Below are 15679 nucleotides of genomic sequence, written 5' to 3'. Positions count from 1 at the left end.
CAGCACCGGTCCTCACCTCCCCGCCAGGCCCTGGGCTCTTAATGCCGTCACTCTGGCTTCATTCCACACTCCTGCGCTTGCTTCCACCTTGTCCTCTCCTCCCTTCCCGGAGGAGGAGGAGGAGGAGGAAGAGGAGGAGGAGGGAGGGTGAAATGTCCTCTTCATTCTCAGCTCAAACTTACCTCCTCCAGGAAGCCTTCCCTGACTGCCCGACTGGCCTCCCACAGACCCTCTGCTTGGCTGTGCATTTGTAGCCGAGACAAGGGTCTTCACCTGTCCTACTAGTGCTACTGGGTTCACATCGCACTTCAGCTGAGTGTTCTGGGCTGAACTGTGTCCCCCTACAACCCATATGGTCCCTTCAGCACTTCGGAATGAGTGTATTCAAAGGGCCTTTACAGAGATGTTAAAATGAAGTCATTAGGCCGAGACCAGTTTGGCTCAGTGGATAGAGCACTAGCCTGAGGACTGAAAGGTCCCAGGTTCAATTCTGGTCAAGGGCATGGACTTTGGTTGCAGGCACATCCCCAGTAGGGGGTGTGCAAGAGGCAACTGATCAATGTTTCTAACTCTCTATCCCTCTCTGTAAGAAATCAATTAAAAAATAAATATATTTTTTAAAATGAAGTCATTAAGGTGGGACCTAATCCGATATGGCTGGTGTCCTTTTGAGATGAGGGCACACATAGAGGGGGACCCCGGGAGGACGCAGGGAGAAGACAGCTGTCTACGAGTCAAGGAGAGAGGCCTCAGGAGAAGCCACCCTGCCAACACCTTCATCTGTACTTCCAGCCTCCTCACCGGGAGAAAACAACTTTGTGGTTTAAGTACTTGTTATGTCCTAGGAAAGGAGCGCCCCCAGGACAGGCTCCGCTAAGTTCTGTGCCGGAGCTGAGAGGGCTTGGAGAAGCGCTGGGAACCCTGGGGTGAGGAGGAGGAGGAGCAGAGAGGTCGGACTTGCTGGGGTGGAACAGGCAGGACACGTAAATGCAGCCTGACCCTGGGAGCTGGAGAAGGCCCCAGCCTCTCAGGACAGTCCCCGGGGCTGGGGAGGGAGCACTGTGTTTGCTCCCATGGGGCAGTCAAGGTAACTCTAGTGACAATGGAGGAACAGCAGCCCACCCTCCGCTTTCTGCCGCCATCGCCTACCGCCTCTGCAGAGCCGTGGCGTTACCCGCCCCATTTCTGGGAAGCAGAGCCCAGCGCACTGGCCGGCCCTCACTAGTCCGTCTGGGAGGTGATATTCAAACCAGAGCCCAGGTTCCGCACCCCACGTGGCTTCGGGTGACCTCGCAGGACAGCAGGTGTGACGGGGCCAGAGGCACAGCCACAGGCCGGCGGCACCGCTCCCAGGAAGGAAAGCAGCTGGGTGCTGGCCCCGGACGGGAGAGAGGACTTTATTTTTCTGGAAAGGGAGGGTCAGGTTAGGGGGGCGTGGCGGGGTCAGGGCAAGGCAATGTCCTCCAACTTCTGGTCCAGCATCTTGAGGTCGTCCAGGAAGCGGGTCGGAGTGAGGATGTGTGAGGAGCCTGGGCAGGAGGGGAGGGTTGGGGTCGATGCCTGGGTCCCTGGGAGACCAGGCCTTGGGTACACACAGGCACCCAGCCCAGCTGCCCCCTCCCGGGGAACCAGGCTCCAGCCCGGAGACCCAGATCCAGTCCCCTCCCCTCCCCCAGGCCTCCCAGGTGCCAGCTCTGCACCCGGAACCCAGCATCAGGCCGACCCTCCTAGGGGACCTGGGGGTCCAGCCCCAGCCCAAGGGACCCGGGCATGGGGGAGGCAGGCTCCGGCCCAGCCCAGCCCAGGGTCCCGTGCTGGTACTCACCAATCAGCACCTCCCACTTGCCGTCCGTGGCCCTGGTCACTTCGTAGGCGGCCCTCATTTCTGACATGGCCACGCCGCCCAAGATGTAGATGATGAGCCGGGGCCCCGCCCGCGCCTCCACGCCGGCCTTGTTCTTGTGCCAGTGTCCGAAGCGGGCGCTGTGCGGGTGGAACGGGCGAGGGCAGAGGTCAGGCCCCCTTGCCCCTCAACTAACGGGCCTGGCACCAGTAGGGGCGTCCCCAGGACTTCACCTGACTGCAGCCTGAGAGCTCGGGATGGGGGCGGGGTCGGACACAAAGGGCCATAGCTTGCGGTCCAGCCGGTCCTCCACGGCATCCTGGGGCCAGAGAGGGAGCTTAGGAGAGAAGCTTCCGGCGATGGGGCCCCGGCTCAGGATCCCTCAGGAGCCAAGATGCTGGCGGATGGACGGGAGCCACCGTCTGCATCTCCATCCCCTCGGGGCCTAGGAGCCTGGACCTCCGTCCCTGCTGGGCTCCAGTGCCTCAGAGACCAGGCGCCCAGGCGATCAGGGTCCGTGGAGCAGCCAAGGTCACCGAGCGGGTGGAAGGACTCCGCAGGGACAGCAGGCTGGGCAGGAAGCGGCCCCTGGCCTGGCCCTTCTCCTTTTTGCTGCTTTTAGCGCCCAGGATGGGCGGGGGGAAGGGGGGCTTCCCCAGAGACAGGGGAAGAGACTGGGGGTGGGGAGGGTCACAGGAGGCACCAGTGGGTGGAGAGGAAGTGAGCCTCCCCACAGGGCCCTTCTGCTGCCCCAATTCCTTGGGTCTGGGTTTGGGGTACCCCCTGGCAGGGCAGACTGGATGCTGGGGATCCTGTAACAAGGGATATTTCATTATGCCCCAAGGCTGTGAGCTGATGCCTGGGTCAATGCAGGACTTGGTGAGGACGAGAGGTGAGGCCTCAGCGCCAGCCTCCCAGGGCCCCTCCCCCGTACCTCCATCACGTCCTTGATGACCGGAGTCCAGCGGGACAGCTGGTAGGTGGGCTCCAAGCGCTCCCTCCGCTCCAGCCGGCTGGAGGCCCCAGGGCCCTGCAGGCGGGAGGGGGCAGGCGGTGGGGCAACTGAGGAGGCGGCGAGGGCTCCTACTGCTTGGGCAGTTGCAGAAAGATGGGGCTATGGACAGAACTAGAGAGAGAGAGAGAGAGAGAGAGAGAGAGAGAGGAGAGAGGAGAGAGAGGAGAGAGAGAGGAAGTGAGACGAAGAGGAGCAAAGAGAAAGAGGACAAAGAGAAATGAGGACAGAGACGGGAGGACGAGGACGGAGAGAAACCGGGATGGTGGGAGGTGGAGCCAGGGGACCAGGGGAGATGGGAATGGGAGGCAACTGGGTGTGGAGGATGCACAGGCCAGAGAGAGCGGGGGGCTGAGCAGCAGGCTGAGCGGGGAAAGCTGTGTGTGCTGGTGCACAGGCGTCCTCGGAGACGCCCAGGAGCCCAGGCCCACTGTGGGTTCTCGCCCCAGGGCAGCAACGAGCCACGCGCTGGGGGCCCGCACCACACTCCCACGCTCCGCCACCAGGACTGGCTCTGACCGCACCTCACCACCCTGCTGAACGGTGACCGCGCTGGGGACAGACCAGCCACTGCACAGCATCCTCTGCCCCTCCCCCCAACCACACCATACCCTGTGACCCCAACCCTGGAGGTGCCCTCCACCCCCCAGGGCTCAGCTGGCTCCTGCCCTCTCCACAGGCACCGCCCCCACTCCGCCTCCCCCCTCCCCCCCTGCATACCCCGGGGTTGGTGACATTGGCCCCCAGCTGCTCCAGGTTCCGGATGAGGCTGCTGTGGGCCTGCACGTTGGCGTGCTGGATCAGCTTGGCCAGGTTCTCCTCGCTGACACCTGGTGGGGGGGGGGGGCTTTCACGGTGGGCTTCTCATGGGGGTGGCTCTGGGGGGGGTGGGCAGAAGGCGGGGGGCAGAAGGTGGCCATGCGACCTGGGTGAGGGTGTGTGAGGTGCCAGGGCCTGCAGTGCAAGCGGGGGCCTGACATTGAATCTGGGTGGGGATGGAGCCTCCAGGGTGGACGGGGGTCCCCTGGAATTAGTTGAGGGGCCAAGTTCGAAGGAGTCATGGATTTTTAGTGTCCGTCCTCCATGTTAATGGAGCTCCATGTCAATGAGGGTCCCCGGTCAATGGAGGGGAGGTCCCGGGACCCGGAGGGGCGCCTGTGAGGGCTGGTCACCCTGGCAGGTGGGGACACGCAAGGACAGGGAGCTGCGGGGCCGAGAGACGCCCAGGACCCCGGAGACCTGCTGAAGCACAGACCCTGAGACCATCCCCACCCACCGTTCCGGAGGAGAATGTAGAGCAACAAGACCCGGATCTTGTCGTAGGCGGGCACCGCGGCGTCCAGCAGCACGGGCACGATCAGCTTCATGGCGTCCTTTATCTTCTCGCCCTCGGTGTCCGAGCCCAGGGCCAAGTCCTGGGCATGGAGGGCAGGGTCCTGTCAGCCGCCTGGGGGGGAGGGGGGACACGGGGCTCCCAGGGCCTCCTGAGCCCGTGGGGCTGCTTCCTTCCAGGGCCCGGCCTCTGCAGCTCTCCCCGGCCGCCCTCCCGCCGCGGGCCGCCCTCCCGCCGCGGCCACCTGCTCCACGCTGCACAGCTTCTCCACGGTGCCCTTGAAGCGCTTCATGCAGTCGTCAGCGAGGTGCAGGTGCGTGGAGTACTGCGGGGGAGGGGCAGGCCCAGCGACTGAGTCAGGGAGACGGGCAGGTGTGGGGGGTCAGGGGTGACAGACTGAGGGGAGACGGGGGCAGGTGTGGGGGAACAGGGGTGACAGACTGAGGGGAGACGGGCAGGTGTGGGGGAGTGAGGGGTGATGGAGACTGAGGGGAGAGGGCAGGTGTGGGGGAACAGGGGTGACAGAGACTGAGGGGAGATGGGGGGCAGGTGTGGGGGAGTGAGGGGTGACAGAGACTGAGGGGAGATGGGGGGCAGGTGTGGGGGGATCAGGGGTGACAGAGACTGAGGGGAGATGAGGGGCAGGTGTGGGGGGATCAGGGGTGACAGAGACTGAGGGGAGACGGGGGGCAGGTGTGGGGGAACAGGGGTGAAAGAGACTGAGGGGAGATGAGGGGCAGGTGTGGGGGAGTGAGGGGTGATGGAGACTGAGGGGAGATGGGGGGCAGGTGTGGGGGAACAGGGGTGACAGACTGAGCCAAGGGGAGACGGGGCAGGAGCGGGGGCAGGTCTGGCCTGGGCTCACCTTGTTCAGCTCCTTCTGGTACTGTGGCATCTTTTTCAGGATGTGGGACAGGTCTTTGATGTTGGCCTAGGGACGGAGTGGGGGTTGGGATCCAGGCTGAGGCCCCGGCAGCCCCTCCCCAGGCAGGCCGCGTACCTTGTCGGTGGTCAGTCTCTTGCTCTCACAGAAGGTCTTCAGGAGCTCCGTGACCTTCCTGGCAGTGAGGGGGTAGGGGTGAGGTGTGGGGCTGGAGAATGTAGCTTGAGGGCAGCGTGGGGGTCACACAGCTGGGGGGGGCGCTGGGAGCCCCCACAAATGTCCCTGCACCAGGCTGTGTGCAAGCCCACATGGGACCTGGAGAGTTGGCTGAGGGACGTGGCTTGTTGAGGGGGGCACTCACCAAAGGCGGAGGGCCCTGTACAGGCGGGGGCGGGGGGGGGGGTGATGCTGGCGGGAGGGATACAGGCGGGACCACGTGCAGAAGGGCCCACCCCACGGTGCGCGCGCACACACGCACACGCACTTGGACACGTCGGCGATGTGCATGTGCCGCAGCTCCACCCACAGCTCGTCGTCCTCGTCCAGCAGCACAGCCTTCTCGCAGGCCTCGCTCAGCCCTGTGGTCTCGTACCTGCAGGAGGGAGACAGAAGGTCAGGGCACGGCCGAGGACCGTGGGGGAACAGGGGTGACAGAGACTGTTTCTCCAGGCAGCTGTGACGGGGAACGGGTTTCCGGGAACCGCCCACCTGTACGTGTCCTGCTCAATGTCCAGCAAGTCATAGGCCATGGCCTGGAACGTGAGCTCGTGCAGCAGCGGGGACACGGGGTCGGCCGCCCGGTCCATGATCAGCAGCTGCGAGCGGGTTTTCTCAGGGCCCTGGGTGGGCGGGATGAGGACATTAACCCTGACCCTGGCTGGACACACACACACACACACACACACACACACACCCCGAGCACACCCCTTACCTCGCCAAGACTGGGGGTGTCCGCCTTGAAGGCATTCAGCTTGGCCAGGACAGCATGGGCCAGCTGGGCCGTGTCCTCGGGTCCCCTGGGGGCGGGATGGCAGAGGTGGGGCCAGAGGGAGTGGTGTGGGGAGGGCCAAGCACAGCCTGGGGTCAAGCACAGCCCCAAGGATGGGGCTGGGGCTGGGAGTCAGGTAATGGGTGAGGACTGGGGCTAGGGCCCAAAAAGAGGTGAGAGGGGGATGCAGGATGGGGGCAGGGGCAGCATCGGGGTGGGGTCCCCACTTGTGGTAGCGGATGGCGGGGTACTCCTGCAGCGTGGCGCACAGTGTGGCGATCTGCTGGGCCAGCGCCTCCAGCTGCCGCGCCCGCTCCCCGGCCCGGAAGGGGCAGTAGAGGTTGTAGGTGCTGTGGGGGGCGTCCAGGGAGAACACCTGCAAGGACACATGCCCGCGCTGCCGGAGCTGCACCTGCCAGCCTGGAGGAGAGGAACACCCGGCCCCTGCGCCCCCGGGCAGGACGACTCAGGGCCGCGCCTCCCGCCCCGTGGACGCAGCCCAGGCGCCCAGCCCTCCACGTTGGCTCCTCTCTGACGCGCTGTCCCCTTGGCTTGTCTCTGGCCTGTTTCTGAGGGAGCCGGGTGCTGGGTAACAGACCCCCCACCTGCCGGGACGAGGCTGGGCTGTACCTGGGCCTCGTAGGGGAGGAAGGCGAGGTGGATCTCCTTCAGCGTCTTCACTACCTTTGCCAGGCGGGAGCGGCCCAGCTCACTGAACAGAGGCTCAGGGCAGGCTAGGGTGGGCAAGAGGGGGCGTTAGACCAGAGCCGCCCGTCCCCAGCCTCAGCCCCTCCTCCTGCGCCCTCCTCAGGACCCTCACTCACTGTCCGTGAAGAAGATGTGTGCCGCTTTGTAGGTGAAAGTCGGGGTCCCCCGGAAGTCTGCGATGAGGGCCTGCACCGACTGGGGAATGCAGGTCAATCTCCAGGCCTGGCCCTGCGCCCCCGGGGCCCCCCGTCCTCTGCCCCAGCCCCCCAGCCTGGCCTGTGCTCCCACACACATGCAGACGTGCAGAGGCATGCACCCAGGCACTCACACACTCGCTCGCATAGGCACCTTCTCCGTGGGGCTCAGCAGGTAAATGGCCTCCAGGCTGGGGATGGGCTCTCGCCGCTTGTTGATGTCCTCCACAACTGGAAGGAGAGAGGAAGGGACGCATGACGCAGCGTGGGGACTGCGGGCATAGCAAAGCTCTGCACCCCGGGGTCCCACAGCCCCACCCCAGGGGCTGTGCATTCTGGGGGCCCTCCCTGATTCACCCTGAGGGTCTCCACAAGCACACACACAGGGGTGGCACAGTGGGGAGTCCGGGGGGGGGGTCTGCCCCTCCTCGGCTCCCACACTCAGGTCCCATCTGGAGAGCATGGGTGGGTGTCACTCACTGGTGATGCCCTCAGCCAGGATGTCTGACATCTTGCAGCAGGATGACAAGATGCGCATGCTCGGGTGGTCCATGATGAGCACCTGTCCGGACAGATGGACGGACAGACGGAGAGATGGGCGATGGGCAGACAAGTGGGCAAGAGAGGCTGAAGCTGCCCCAGAGGGGGGGCTGGGGTGGTGCAGGACTGACAGCCGCAGGGGCTGGATGGGAAGACCCAGGACCCCTTTCCCTCGCACCAGACCCGACCAGGCCCCTCAGGGAGTTTGGGGTGCCTCACATTCAAGGCACCCCACATTCGTTTGCACAAACCATTCTGCTCACTCCTACCTTCCATTCGCCATCCTTTTTGACGCTCCGAATGACTCCACTCAGAATCTCTGTAGGGGAGGGTGGGTTAGGCTGCCGGGTCCTCTGCCCGACACACACCAAACCATCCTAACTCCCGTTTACCCCTCCCCCATCCTGTGACGCAGCTCCTGCCGTCACCCCCAACTTATAAACAGGGAAACGGAGGTTCACAGAGGGCAAGGACTAGACTAAGCACCCGAATGGCTGAGTGGCCCAGAGCCTGCTATATAAGTAGCTGGAAACTATACTTTAGAGCAGTGGTTCTCAACCTTTCTAATGCTGCGACCCTTTAATACAGCTCCTCATGTTGTGGTGACCCCAACCATAAAATTATTTTCGTTGCTACTTCATAACTGTAATTTTGCTCCTGTTAATGAATCGTAATGTAAACATCTGTGTTTTCCGATGGTCTTAGGCTCTACCGCAGCGGTTTTCAACCTATGAGTAGAGACCACAGGTGAGAAGATGAACCTTAACTGCCAAGTCAGGGCTCAATACAGGTCTTCCTGTCTCCAGAAATGGACTTGGCTTCACCGTGGGCCTCACCGTCTCCTGGGGCGGCGGTTTTGACTAGAGTCCTCACTCCACCTCCACCAGTTTCCGCAGGAGCCCCTGTCTACCCCCCGCCCTCCCCCAACCCACCCCCGCTTTGAAGTGTGCCTGGCTATGGTCATTCCATCACCCAACCTCCAGCCTCAGTTTCCTCATCTGTAAAATGGAGTCAGTGGCTTTCCGGGCTCCCTTTAACCACGTAGTTAGAGGTTCCTTTTTCCGTTGGGGCGCTGGGGGTTTGAACCACACTCTGCCTGCCCAGCGGAAGGGGGACAGAGAAGGAATGGCCCCGCCCGCCGAGTGTCACCACTGTTATCGGGACAGCCGGGGCGGAAGGCGCAGCCGAGGCCGGAACCACCCGAGGCTCCGGACTGGCGATCTTCACCCCTCCCCCAAGTCCGGACCCGCCCGGCCTGGACCCCGGGTCCGCACGTCGCACCCCCACCCCCGGGCCTGAACGGGGCCTGGACACACCCCCTGGGCACTCCCACCAGCTGGGGTCGCTGTCAGAGCACCCAGCCCGGCCCCAATCTGCAGCACCGGGCCCAGAACCCAGCCCCCAGGACGCTGCCCGCGCGGAGCCCCGGGAGCGCGGACGCCCAGCTGAGCCCGGCGCCGCCCCTCGGGCCCCCGGAGCGCAGTCCCAGGTTCGCTCGGCTCCGGCTCTCCGAGCCGGCTGTCCAGCTGCAACCCAGTCCCGCCCGCCCCGTCGAGGATCAGGTGCGCCGCCGGCCCCGCCCCACCTGGCCGCCCCCGGGTCCCAGAGCCCGTGCGCCCCCGGCCCCCGCCCCCCGGGGGACGCCGGAGCCCGGCCGGGGCAACACTCACTTTCCCCCACCACCGCCTTCAGCCCCGAGGGCGCCATCTTCCCCAAGGGGCACCGCCGCTTCCGGGTCTGCCAAAGGTGGGGGCGTGGCCGCGAGCCACTCACGTGGGCCCCGCCCCGCCTGGCCCCGCCCCTCCCGTCTGGCCCCGCCCCGCGCCGCCAACACAAGCATCCTCAGGTGAGGATTGGAAACGGAGAGGGGAGAGGGTCCGGGAGGCCTCATGGCCGGTGCGCCCTGGTTGCACCCCCAGGGTGACAGTCACATTCGTGGCTGATAGGCACGTGGGTTGCATGGCACGCGCGCACACACCTCCGTTCACACCTGGGACCGGCTCCTGCGGTGGGAAAGGCTGACCTGTCCCAGGCACAGTCCAGCCGCCCCCAGGAGGGTGGGGTCTCGGCTTTAAAGGGTGATGCACTTGTGTGAAGGCAGAGCCCTGAACCCTCCCTCCATTCAGTGTTTCTTCAGTGGACCAGGTACCCGGCCCTTTGCCACTGGGACAGGCGTGGACAGGCAACAAAAGGTCTGCCGTGAGGGGCTTCCCCTTGCGTTCAGGAGGGAGGGGATAGGAGATAACCAATCCTGCCCTAACGGAAACAAACGGAGATGTGTAGTAGTAGCAATGCCACGTCGGCGAGCGGGTTCTTTACTGGCGGTGGTACTGTTGCGTGGAAACGAGGTCCTTCCACGGAGTCGCATCCAGAGGAACCCTCTGAGGGGGTGGCCTTTAGAGTTAACCTGAATGGCATCAGGCAGCAGTCATGCAGTGGTCCAGGCAGAGAAGAGCAGGTGGTGGTGGGGCACGGGGCTGGGCAGGAGGTGAGCTGGAGGAGTGCGGAGGCCAGCTTTCTGTAGGAGAGTGTAGGACTGAGCCAGCCCGATCTGCCTGGGATAGAGGGTCCTGGGATGCAGGATCCCGATAAACTGGGATAGTTCCAGGCAAACCAGGGCTGCCACTCCAGACAAAGATTTGGTTCTTTTTCCACCTTTCCTTCTTTCTTTTTCTTCCTTTCTTCATTCTTTTCTTTCTTCCCTTCCTTTTCTTCCCTCCCTCTCTCTCCTTTCCTTTCCTTTTCTTTTTTAAAAAAAATATATTTTATTGATTTTTTACAGAGAGGAAGAGAGAGGGATAGAGAGCTAGAAACATCGATGAGAGAGAATCATCAATCAGCTGCCTCCTGCACACCCCCTACTGGGGATGTGCCCACAACCAAGATACATGCCCTTGACCGGAATCAAACCCGGAACCCTTCAGTCCGCAGTCCAACGCTCTATCCATTGAGCCAAACCGGTTTTGGCATCCTTTCCTTTTCTTTAACAGTTCTATTGAATTATGATATCACATGTTAGTACTACTGTTAAACAGCTTTTAGCATATGAAGCTGGGATGAGTTGCGCGCCATCATCAGTCCAATATGTCCATTACCCAGGGCGTTTGGGTTTTCTCCTGAGGACAGTGAGGGCCCAGGGAGAGTTCTGAGCAGGGGAAGGAGGGACCCCTGCAGCTGCTACGTGGGGAGGACAAATTGCAAGGGGAGGGGCACTGGGAGAGCATGAGGCAGCTGGGATCAACACCAGCTTCATAACTGGTCCCCTGGGGTGAGAGCCTAAAGGGCCTGCCACCCACCCTCTCCTCTGTGAGGGTGACCGGGCTTTTCAGCTCTTACAGGCTCTTGTCCCCTTCATCCCTAAAATAAAAGTATGTTGACCCGGCCAGTCGACATGGCTCAGAGGTTGAGCATTGACCTATGAACCAAGAGTCGCGGTTCAATTCCTGGCCAGGCACATACCCAGGTTGCAGCTCAATCCCTTGTGTGGGCCTTGCAGGAGGCAGCCAGTCAATGGTTCTCTCTCATCACTGATGTTTCTCTCTCTCCCTCTCCCTTCCTCCCTGAAATCAATAAAAAGAAAAAAAGAAATCCTGACCCCCAGGACCTCAGAATATGACCCTATTTGGAAATATGCAATGACTGGGCTCCATGTCTTAGGACAGCCATGTGAAGACAAGGACACATGGGAGCATCATGTGATGACAGAAGCTGAGAGTGTGTACAATCCAAGGAACACCACCAAGGTCTGCCAGCAGCCACCAGAAGCAGGGAGAGGCGAGGAAGGACCCTTCCCCACAAGCTTCAGGATTTGAACCCTGGCTCCAGAACTGTGACAATAAGTGTCTGTTGTTCTAAGCTACCGGGTTGTGACAGGGCGGCCCCGGGAGAGTAACACGCCGGTGGTGGAGCAGGACATCACGTTGGCATAGAGGATTGAGGCCATGGAGAGTGTGTGACCCTGAAGGGAAGGGCTGCCTGCGGAGGGACCAAGCTCTGCACTCAGGAGGGGTGGCGACAATGTGGCCATTTACTCCGGAAGAGACTTTCACTAGTTTCTAGGAAGGCATCTTGAGGGGGGGTGGGGTGTGGATGGGAGCCTCTCAGGGGTACCCCCTCCCCCCCCCCCCCCCACACTGAGGGAGAGGAAGCCATAGCTGTGGGGGTGGGAGGAGGTGGGGAGCAGGGCAGGGCTTCCCCACTCCTCCCCCTCCCCAGCAGGGCTGAGCATACAAATCAGAGACAGCTCACCTGGGGAGACAGGAGATCCCAAACCTTGGCTTGGGGGCCTAGGGGAGGCAACCAGACCCAGGGTGTGAGTAGCGGCTGAGGTTGCCAGGAGACAGGGAGAGAGCAAGGAGGCAGGTAGTGCCTGAGGGGTCTTTAGGTCCGACTTTACCTGCCGCCTGCGGATGGCAACTGCCTTCCTGCCGGTGAGACTGGGCTGCAGACCCCACCTGAGCGGCCCTGTTAGCCTGTTCTTCCCAATGGGGCCCAGCCGGCCCTTACGACCCTCTGTGGGGGCACCCTCTGGCCTGCTGTATCCCACCTGAGAGTTCTTGAGGCAGGTCAGCAAGTCCCAACCCAGGCCCCCGGCTGGCTTCCTGCCCCCACAGCAGCCCAGCAGTGCCCGGCAAAAGCAATCATCTGGATCATCTTTATGGGGTTTAAGCTTGGGTGCGAGCAGATGGGGTGTGATCTGGGGATTTGGGGCTGGGTACCCACTGCCCCCGCGTCTGTTTTTTAAAAAGCCTGGCACGGGGCTGGGCCAGAGGCCGGCAGGGAATGGACGGGGTCCTGGAAGCAGAAGCAAAGACAAACGGGGAAGAGGTGGATGTGGGTTCAGCTCCGTGTCAAGGTAAGCAGGTCCCTCTCCGCCCACCCCCCCTCAACTCCTCAAGAGCAGTGAATGACAATAACTAGTTTGTAGGGCATCTAATTAGCGATTGAGTCTCTTGGGGCCCCTGACCCAGTTTGCTGCCCAAGGACGTACAGGTGGGCATGAGGGTCCAAGTGCCTCACACAGCGCCAGGGCAGAGGTCAGCGGCTCAGCGATGGTCGGTGAGCCGGGGGGATGCTGGGGTTTCCGGGCGGCCCCTGGGACGTTTTCCTGGCTGGTGTGCTACAGCCAGGCCCCAATCTGGGATGACAGAAGCTTCTCCCTTGAGGCAGCACCACGTGCCATGGCGCTGATGGCCGGACCGAGGGGGCTGGGACTGTGAAGGAGACTCTTGTCTTGTTCACAGCAGCTCTGCAGACAGCGCACCAGCGGGGCGCATGGTGAGAGCTCCGGAGAGGCGGGCAGTGCCGGGGGCCAGGTGGGAGCCAGTGAGGGGCCCACGGCGGAAGGCCCAGCTGACCAGATGTGTCTGTCTCCCAGGCGGGCTCCCCAGACCAAGAAGGCTTCTTCAACCTGCTGAGCCACGTGCAGGGCGACCGGATGGAGGAGCAGCGCTGCTCGCTGCAGGCAGAGCCAGGCACCATCTCCAAGAGCCGTGAGAGTGGGGTGGGGTGGAGGGAGGGTGCTGCCCGGGGGAGTAAATGGGGTAGGGCATAGCGGAGGACAAGTTACCATCTCGGCAAGTCTGTCTGAGTGAGCGGGCGCCTGGGGACACAGATGCTTGTGGGTCCAGGGGCAAGGCTTGGCAGGGGAGAGTGAGCGTGCGCCCCGGAGAGCGAGGGGAGGGTGGGCCGAGGGCTCCAGCTGGGCTGTGCTCCCGGGCTTCTGTCTGTGTGTGTTCCTCTTCACCTGCTGGTGCTCCCTGCAGAGAGCGGCCCCATGCCGGAGGTGGACAGTCTCATAGACATGGTGGCCAGCACCCAGGGCCGCCGCATGGATGACCAGCGTGTGACAGTCAGCACCCTGCCTGGTTTCCAGCCTGTGGGCCCCAAGGTAGGTGATGTTCTGCTGGGGCTGAGGGAGAGTAGCCATGCTGAGACCCCAATCCTGCCTCTCACCCCCAGTCTGGAGGGAATGGGGCCCTCCCCACCCCCCCACCCCTACCAGTCTATCATGTGCTAGACCCCCCAGTCCCTCCTCACCCCTCCGGACCCCTCTGCTCTCAGCTTCCATTGGAACAGCAGCTCCCAGTCCCAAGGCCCTGGCCAATCCAATATCTGACTTTAGACAAGAGAACCAAGGCCCAGACAAGGTCAAGAGGGCCACAAGGTCATGCAGAGGGCACATTAAGTCAGAGCCATGGCTGGAGCTCATGGCTCCTATTGCTGTAACTGAGGGTGTCAGGGTGGGTTGATAGAATAAACCCCTCTCCTGGGAAGACATCCCCAGGGAGGAGGGCACATGAGCTCATGTACTCATGTGTGTCTACGTCATGTGTAACCATGCACAGCTTGGGTTCTGATCAAGACTCCAGTGGGACCCCCAAGATCCCCTACATCACACCCAAATAGCACCCTAAGTGTTGAGTAACTAAGGTATGCAGGAGCTCCAGATGGTGGGGGCAGATGGTGGGAAGTGCAACAACAGTTCCCACCTGCACCCTCCTTCCTATGCTTGTCTGTTCGGGCCAGCGCTGCCCTTGGCCTCTTCTCTGGTTGACCCCTCTTCATCCACAGGACGGAGTGCAGAAACGAGCTGGGACCCACAGCCCCCAGCCCCTCCTCACCCCTCCGGACCCCTCTGCTCTCAGCTTCCGTCGGAACAGCAGCCCCCAGCCCCAGACACAAGCCCCGTGAGGGCCTGAGCCATCTTGCACCCCACCCCATGCCCCCCAAAATCAGACAATAAAACGCTTCCAGGAGAAAGAACTGAGTGTGTGTGTTTCACGGGTGGGATACAGGTCCTTGGGGGCTTCCGAAGCTCTGCTGGGCAGTGCGAAGGAGCTTCTCCTCCCGCTGCTTCCGTATCCTCGCTTTGAATTCTTCCAGTTCTTGGCGCTAATGGTGAGGAAGAGGTGGGACACACTTAAGAGCCTGGACCCCCTCCCACCACCCTGCCTCCCACTCCCCCGGCCATGGCTTTAGACTTCAGTGTCTACACTGGAAGCCCTGTGCAATTATAAGCAGGGTCCAAGTGGGATCAGCTTCATCATTTGGGGAGAGGGCAGTAAGGAAACCTCGTGGTCCTCTACTCTCAGTTCCCTGCTCAGGACCAGGCAACATTTTCATTCCAACCCACCCTGGTCATAGGGAGCCAGGCCCCTCTGTCCCTCGGGTGGGAGGAAGAGTATGTCACTTACCTGGTCCTCCTTCTCAGGTGGCCACAGCTCCCTCTGGGGGAATAAAGTCACAGATGAACCAGGAGCCTCCAGAGCCCCACACCCATGACAGGTCAGCCCATGGAAGGCAGAACTTGGTGCCCCCTACCCTCCCCCACTCCCATAAGCCCATGAACACTCCCAGCGCCCACCTTTCGCTGAATGACGTTGTCCTCAAACCACTCGGCCTGGTTGGCAATCCAGAACATAGCCACAGGGAAGGTGAGGTACAGTGTCATCTGGAAGGGGGAAGGCGATGAGCAGAGGCTGCTCAGAGCCTGCAGACCATCCGCTAGCACAGCCCAGCAGCGCCTCCTCAGGGCCCCCCAAGAGCCCCAGGATTATGGGAATCTGGGAGACTCCCTCTCAGAGGCCACACACGACCTGGCCCCCAGGCGCACAAGAGCTCCTTCCTCAATGCCCCCGCCCCCAAAGGCGGGTCCCGGGAGCACGCCGAACCCCTCATTCTTCAGCGTCTACCCCCTAGTGTAGGAGTCCCCCTACCAAACACACACACACCCCATCCTGAGCCCCAGAGCTCCCCGAGTCTTGAGCCTTCTTCCTTCTAGAGCCCCCTCCTCTGGTCACCCCTCTCAGGAGGCCCTTCCTCACACCGGCCCTACTAGAGCCGCCCTAATCAGAAGCCCTCTTCTCTGGGTTTCCAACCCTCAAGTGCCTTCTCAAATCTCAGGATCTTTCTCCCCAGAGCGCCCTCCTTCTCAGAGCTCCCTCCGCAGATCCAAGGAGACAACCCGCCCCGCCCACCCGCTCCGGGGCCCACTGACCCGAAACACCTCCAACTTCACTCCCATTTCGCTTCCCTGAGGCAACAAAGTCGGTCCGGTCCAAAGCCAAGCCTCCAGGCAGCAGCGTATTAGAACGCACGGGTTCGACCGAAGAAGGTGATTGGCCGACGAGCTGTCGCGTTTAATGACGTCATCTCCGGCTCTCACTCTCTACTTCC

General features: G+C 62.2%; 3 protein-coding genes across 8 annotated transcripts; 1 reads left to right on the top strand and 2 right to left on the bottom strand.

Moving 5' to 3' along the window:
* Positions 1 to 1078: 1078 nt before the first annotated feature.
* STXBP2 (syntaxin binding protein 2) lies at positions 1079 to 9277 on the bottom strand. Of its 5 annotated transcripts, none has more exons than XM_036449845.2 (19): positions 9172 to 9277; positions 7771 to 7820; positions 7442 to 7523; positions 7116 to 7192; positions 6884 to 6962; positions 6690 to 6793; positions 6287 to 6435; positions 6003 to 6087; positions 5780 to 5910; positions 5556 to 5663; positions 5189 to 5246; positions 5054 to 5119; positions 4433 to 4513; positions 4132 to 4270; positions 3576 to 3685; positions 2778 to 2873; positions 2077 to 2162; positions 1826 to 1983; positions 1382 to 1529 (listed from the first exon to the last, which is right to left on the bottom strand). In XM_036449845.2, the coding sequence occupies exons 1-19, from the start codon at positions 9206 to 9208 to the stop codon at positions 1444 to 1446; spliced, it is 1782 nt and encodes a 593-aa protein (XP_036305738.1). In that variant the 5' UTR covers positions 9209 to 9277; the 3' UTR covers positions 1382 to 1443. The 5 variants fall into 5 exon arrangements, with proteins under 5 accessions (XP_045441944.1, XP_045441943.1, XP_045441945.1 ...); XM_036449844.2 differs by having other exon boundaries at positions 7442 to 7611; positions 9172 to 9241; XM_045585988.1 differs by lacking the exon at positions 2077 to 2162 and having other exon boundaries at positions 1079 to 1529.
* A 3040-nt stretch (positions 9278 to 12317) lies between these two features.
* On the top strand, positions 12318 to 14263 carry PCP2 (Purkinje cell protein 2). 2 transcript variants are annotated; one of them, XM_036449841.2, is made up of 4 exons: positions 12318 to 12356; positions 12879 to 12993; positions 13267 to 13391; positions 14075 to 14263. In XM_036449841.2, the coding sequence occupies exons 1-4, from the start codon at positions 12333 to 12335 to the stop codon at positions 14192 to 14194; spliced, it is 384 nt and encodes a 127-aa protein (XP_036305734.1). In that variant the 5' UTR covers positions 12318 to 12332; the 3' UTR covers positions 14195 to 14263. The 2 variants fall into 2 exon arrangements, with proteins under 2 accessions (XP_036305734.1, XP_036305735.1); XM_036449842.2 differs by lacking the exon at positions 12318 to 12356 and adding an exon at positions 12632 to 12778.
* LOC118725795 (protein PET100 homolog, mitochondrial) lies at positions 14255 to 15669 on the bottom strand. The gene is made up of 4 exons (XM_036449843.2): positions 15501 to 15669; positions 14868 to 14954; positions 14698 to 14730; positions 14255 to 14395 (listed from the first exon to the last, which is right to left on the bottom strand). The coding sequence occupies exons 1-4, from the start codon at positions 15525 to 15527 to the stop codon at positions 14282 to 14284; spliced, it is 261 nt and encodes an 86-aa protein (XP_036305736.1). The 5' UTR covers positions 15528 to 15669; the 3' UTR covers positions 14255 to 14281.
* Between the last annotated feature and the right edge of the window lie 10 nt (positions 15670 to 15679).

This window comes from Pipistrellus kuhlii, unplaced genomic scaffold (assembly GCF_014108245.1).
Source record: "Pipistrellus kuhlii isolate mPipKuh1 unplaced genomic scaffold, mPipKuh1.p scaffold_m20_p_21, whole genome shotgun sequence".
Taxonomy (NCBI): domain Eukaryota; kingdom Metazoa; phylum Chordata; class Mammalia; order Chiroptera; family Vespertilionidae; genus Pipistrellus; species Pipistrellus kuhlii.
This window is presented reverse-complemented; position numbering and strand designations above follow the sequence as displayed.

Coding starts and splice junctions, on each gene's coding strand:
- PCP2 (XM_036449841.2), top strand. CDS start 12,333: ATGTGGGTTCAGCTCCGTGTCAAG. Junction 12,994..13,266: donor AGGCACCATCTCCAAGAGCC/GTGAGAGTGGGG, acceptor TGCTCCCTGCAG/AGAGCGGCCCCATGCCGGAG. Junction 13,392..14,074: donor TCCAGCCTGTGGGCCCCAAG/GTAGGTGATGTT, acceptor CTTCATCCACAG/GACGGAGTGCAGAAACGAGC.
- STXBP2 (XM_045585987.1), bottom strand. Junction 5,911..6,002: donor ACACCCCCAGTCTTGGCGAG/GTAAGGGGTGTG, acceptor CCGCCCACCCAG/GGCCCTGAGAAAACCCGCTC. Junction 5,664..5,779: donor ATTGAGCAGGACACGTACAG/GTGGGCGGTTCC, acceptor TCCCTCCTGCAG/GTACGAGACCACAGGGCTGA.
- LOC118725795 (XM_036449843.2), bottom strand. CDS start 15,527: ATGGGAGTGAAGTTGGAGGTGTTTCGG. Junction 14,955..15,500: donor TGAAGTTGGAGGTGTTTCGG/GTCAGTGGGCCC, acceptor TCCCCCTTCCAG/ATGACACTGTACCTCACCTT. Junction 14,396..14,697: donor CACCTGAGAAGGAGGACCAG/GTAAGTGACATA, acceptor CCTCACCATTAG/CGCCAAGAACTGGAAGAATT.